Source organism: Austrofundulus limnaeus, unplaced genomic scaffold (genome assembly GCF_001266775.1).
Source record: "Austrofundulus limnaeus strain Quisiro unplaced genomic scaffold, Austrofundulus_limnaeus-1.0 Scaffold139, whole genome shotgun sequence".
Lineage (NCBI taxonomy): Eukaryota > Metazoa > Chordata > Actinopteri > Cyprinodontiformes > Rivulidae > Austrofundulus > Austrofundulus limnaeus.
The window spans coordinates 720,169-725,658 of record NW_013952541.1 but is presented as its reverse complement, the minus strand read 5'-3'; the positions used below and the strand labels follow the sequence as shown (position 1 = coordinate 725,658).

Sequence of the window (5,490 nt, the reverse complement as noted above, 5' to 3'; positions counted from 1 at the left end):
TAGATAGATAGATAGATAGATAGATAGATAGATAGATAGATAGATAGATAGATAGATAGATAGAAATACAAGAAAATTCTGAATCTGAGTGCTGAAATGTGCTGAAAAAGCTAACTTACAGAACATAAGCTAAATGAGACAGACAATAGTTAAAATGAAACCGAACGCTAGTTAAAACCTCACACAAAGCTAAATGTAACAGAATGGTAGCTAAAATCTAATTGGTGCTAAAAGCTTAAACCTGCAACAGCTAACTAAAAGTAGCGAGATTACTAGTAGCAAAACGCTAATTAAAAGTAGAGGAATGGTAATTTATAGCTTTAAGTAACACAACAATAGCTAAAAGCTAAACGAGACACTAACAAAAAGGAGCAAAACACTACTTATAAATAGCAAAACACTCTTTAAAATGAGCAAAGTTSTATCTAAAAGCTCAAATTAAAATACAGCCAAAAGCTTATAGTTGCACAAAGCTAACTAGATGCTTAAGTAGCAAAAAGCTGGCTAAAAGTAACRCAATGGTAGCTAAAAGCTAAACAAAACAAATGCCAAGCTAAAAGCAGCAAAGGGTTAACTTAAATTATCAAAAAGTGAGCTAAAAGCTACAATATATAAAAAGCTAAAAACAGCAAAAAAAATTAGGTAAAAGCAGCAAAAAGCTAGCTAAAAATAGCAAAAGTCTAACTAAAAGTAAAATAGCTGAAGTTTAAAACACAGAGGGAACAGGATGAATAATGAAAGCTCTCTGCTCTTGGCGGGTGATGAAGCTGATGTTCTGTCTCTTCGTCCTCAGTGGGTCCTCACATCGGCAGGTACTGCGGCCACACGTCTCCCGGCAGAGTCATCTCCTACACGGGCGTCCTGTCCATGACCATCACCACCGACACCGCCATCGCCAAGGAGGGCTTCTCAGCCAACTACACCATCCGAGAGCGGAGCGTCCTCCCTGAAGACGAGGGTGAGCCGTTCACCAGGAGCMTTAAAAAAAAGTTTTTTTATTTGAGATGAACTGAAGTTACTGTGAATCAACAGCAGCAGCTCTTTGATCTGAATCTAATCACGTTATTTTAAATTATTCAGCATCAGATTATTTATAAAAGAAAGTTTTCATTCTAATCAGTTTGACCCAGTTTCAGTTCTAATCTGTTTCTGCTGAATAAAAAATCTGTTTGATCAATTTTACATCAAGATATTTTCACAAACTTACAGTTTCTCTGATTCAGTTCTGGTTATTTTTATTTATTTWTTATTTTTCGCTTYGAAAAGAGGCCATTTATCAGCGTCGGTACGACCTTACTGGAACAAGATTTAATGTTTGTTGAACCGGATGGTTTTTGCTCTCCGGTGACCTTTGACCCCGGGTCACCYCGGTAAGGAATGTGAGAGTGTTCAAAGGTGAGTTTACCTAGAGGTCCTGAGGGGGCAGATGTGAGTGCYCTGGGGAGAAAACTGACATGAAAATTGATTTTATGTAAAACGTTTAAAAGAGCAGCTCCGTGTTTGTAGCTGTGTCCCGACAGAAAGAACAAATAAAGACCAAAAGATTAAATTACCACAAAAAAACAMGTAAAACACAATATTTACCACGTCCTACAGCATATATACAAACCACAACAATTGATTTGTGATGGCAGTTTACATTTTTCTACCATTATTTTGAAGCAGAAGTAAAAAGCAATTATTTTATTATCCTATATTAGTATATTTGCTGTGTGTGTACACAGATTATGAGTTGTTATATTGAGTTTTTAACTGTTTTCAAACAGCTGTACTCTGTTGATAAAGGAGCTCCTTAATTCAATTTCCTCCAGGATTCACGACTGCAAACTGTTGGTTAATGGATCAGATCAGCTAAAAGCACCGACTGTAGAAGAAGCAATTCAGACATTCTGTTTATTAAGCTAATTATGTTCGTAATCAACTTTATTCTAATGTTAAAGTGTTTGATGATGCTTTACTGAGAGCAGGAAGTTGATAGTTACCTCTCCACTGATGTTTGGACAGACTTCGCCTGCATGGAACCCCTGGGCATGGAGTCAGGGGAAATCCCCTCGGACCAGATCTCGGCCTCCTCCAAGTACAACTCGAACTGGTCCCCGGAGCGCTCGCGCCTCAACTACCAGGAGAACGGCTGGACGCCATCGGACGACAGCGTCAGGGAGTGGATACAGGTTGGTGGTTTGGTTTTAAACCTTTACAATCTCAAAGTGGGGAAAAATTGCAGCTATAAATGTATTTTAAGAATAAAATTCACAGGTTTTTACAAAATTTAATTCCAAATAAAACAAATTGTATTTAGAGTTTAATCCTGTCCCGCTGAGCTCTTCGACACATCTGTTCTGAATATTCATCACACATCATTTCTGCATGTTAGAGAAAAACAAAACAACTTGAATTATTTATTGATGCTTCTAAACTACAGTTAACCTTATCGTCACCGTATAATCTGACAACAGCATGTGGATGCAAACATTAAAAATAGCTTGTTTTTGTGTTGTTCCTTAGTTTCAAAGCTACTCACCTGAACACTAAAGAGGTTGGGACTAAATCAGGCGAATGTCTAAATGTTTTAGATGCATTTTTAATACATGATCATAAAATAAACCATTCGGGTAGGGTGAAGGCTGTGAATGATAATCTAAAAATAATTTTATGTTCAGTCTAAAACCAAATAAACAAAACAAAAAACTTTGTAACCCCAAAAGATTCATAACCCTAAATCTTTGTAAATGCATAAACCTGACCAAGTCTAGATTCATAAACCTGTCAAAGTAGAGATTCATAATCCTGACCAAGTCTAGATTCATAATCCTGACCAAGTCTAGATTCATAAACCTGACCAAGTCTAGATTCATAATCCTGACCAAGTCTAGATTCATAAACCTGTCAAAGTCTAGATTCATAAACCTGACAAAGTAGAGATTCATAATCCTGACCAAGTCTAGATTCATAATCCTGACCAAGTCTAGATTCATAAACCTGACCAAGTCTAGATTCATAAACCTGACAAAGTAGAGATTCATAATCCTGACCAAGTCTAGATTCATAATCCTGACCAAGTCTAGATTCATAATCCTGACCAAGTCTAGATTCCTAATCCTGACCAAGTCTAGATTCCTAATCCTGACTGTCTAGATTCATAATCCTGACCAAGTCTAGATTCATAATCCTGACCAAGTCTAGATTCATAATCTTGACCAAGTCTAGATTCCTAATCCTGACCAAGTCTAGATTCCTAATCCCGACCAAGTCTAGATTCCTAATCCTGACCAAGTCTAGATTGATGAACCTGACCAAGTCTAGATTCATGAACCTGACCAAGTTTAGATTGATGAACCTGACCAAGTCTAGATTCATGAACCTGACTATAGATGCTCTAACTGAATCAAGTGCAAATTACATCAAATGTTACACATTTGTGTTTTAGGAAATTTGTGAAAAGTCTACGACGTAAGAGAAATAAATTTAAATTCATAAACAATATGATTTTTAAACATAGTTTGAACCAAAAACAAAAAACAAATCCAATGGGAGATTGTCCTCCAGTCAGATGAACTGAACCAATATAGAAGTAGGGCTGGAGTCCCGGACCGTCCCATTGTCCAGGACAGGAACTCATAGAGGAAGACCCACAATAACCCGTCCAGGACAGGAACTCATAGAGGAAGACCCACAATAACCCGTGTTACAGAAGCAGACCTCACTTCCCTCCTGTGAGGGGGTCCGACAGGAAGCAGACAGGAAAATGGCCTCAGCACCGGAGCAGTCATTGTGGCTTTCTATTGTCTGTCTGGGGACTTGGTTCAGCTTCTGGCTCACAGCTGGAGCCTCTGGGATGTTAGGAAACGAAGGGCAGAAATGTAATTGAGGTTAATGGTCTGTATGGAAGCAGGGAAGTTTACCCCAAAGTCACAGAAATGGTAGAAAATGGAGCATAGAGTGTATTAAAACACATCTCTTTCCTTGTAGCAACACAAGACTTTAAACATTTCCTGTTTCTTGCTTTATGCTCCTAAATGAAAGCCAGCATGTTCTGTGATTTACCCAGGCACACAAATTACACATTTATATTTCATGGTATGCAACAATTTGAGAGTGTGGGAGCGTTTCTCTCCAGCTCTCTCCGGACTTTTCCCATCAGTCCTCGGCGGTTGTTAAATCAGCAGGAGGTGATGACAGACTCTGTTCATCTGGTCACAAGATTTACGGCAGCAGGCTCTGGTGTCTCCAGCCTCTCCAGGCCAGATTAGCACGTGAAGACAGCTTTCCATGCATTTGTGTGTTTTTGTTTTGTGAAAGTTAAGTTCGGCTAAAGCTTTTTTGGCAGCCGCTCCTTAAGAAACACCAGACCCTCCCSCCTCTGCCTGGGTGATTTATTACTTTTAGAAGCGGTCCTGTTGCTCTGCCTCATTGAGTCATTTGACTTATGAGTGGTGGTTTTTGTAGAGAGGACTTTCCATTTTATTAGATTAAATGTAGACAACATTGCTCTCCTTACGGCTTTATCGTTTTTTTGAAAGAAAAATTATGATTGGGTTAATTCAAGCATGCRTGTCCCACTTTGAATGCGGGCGACTCCATTATTAATTTACGGACATTTATATTTTATTGGTGCTATTTTTTGGGTTACTATTCATAATGTTGCCCTGTGGCACAGACAGTGAGCTCATTGTGTAGCTTTATTGTAAATCTGTAATCGTATTTCTCACCACGGTGACTYATTTCATCAGCATGCTGTTGAAATTAAATTTTAACCTCCTCCTCGTGTCTGTAAACCCGATTTATTTAATCAAAATTAACGCTAGAGGATGAGRAAGATTCAGCTAAAATGCCCACAGGTGCCCCAGCACACCTGGGAGTTTTATGGAGTTTGGATCTGGTCCATGAGAAGCAGATCCTGAGGTGAGAAGCTTCTTCTGGAGCACAGCTGCTGCACTTCTTTATCAAACGGTGTCAGCTGAGGTGGGGCAGGTCAGGAATGGGAGAAGACCCCAAAGGAAAAAAATCCAGAATTCTGAGGGATTTTATAATTTTTCTGGCCTGAGGACACCCAAGGATCCCCCAGATGATGCTGTGGAGAGGAGGGATCTCAGGATGTCTTTTTCCTCCTCGACCCAAACAAGGATGGATGGATGGATGGATGGATGGATGGATGGATGGATGGATGGATGGATGGATGGATGGATGGATGGATAGATTGATTTACCAGGCAAGTCCCTGATAGATAGATTGATAGATGGATGGATTGATTGATATATGGATGGATATATGGATGGATGGATGGATGGATGGATATATGGATGGATGGATGGATGGATGGATGGATGGATGGATATAGGAATGAATGGATGGATGGATGGATGAGTGATTGGATGGATGGATGGATGGATGGATATAGGAATGAATGGGTGGATGGATGGATGAGTGATTGGATGGATGGATGGATGGATGGATATAGGAATGAATGGGTGGATGGATGGATGAGTGATT

At 39.4% G+C, this 5,490-nt stretch overlaps 1 protein-coding gene across 1 annotated transcript in view; it reads left to right on the top strand.

Annotated features, from left to right (window-relative positions):
* The window catches only part of LOC106522908 (neuropilin-1a), a gene marked incomplete in the record, with an annotated part of 176,005 nt that overhangs the window by 141,086 nt on the left and 29,429 nt on the right, over window positions 1–5,490 (top strand). The window contains 2 exon segments of the mRNA XM_014016147.1: window positions 794–958; window positions 2,005–2,171. Of these exon segments, the coding sequence (XP_013871601.1) occupies window positions 794–958; window positions 2,005–2,171 (332 nt within the window).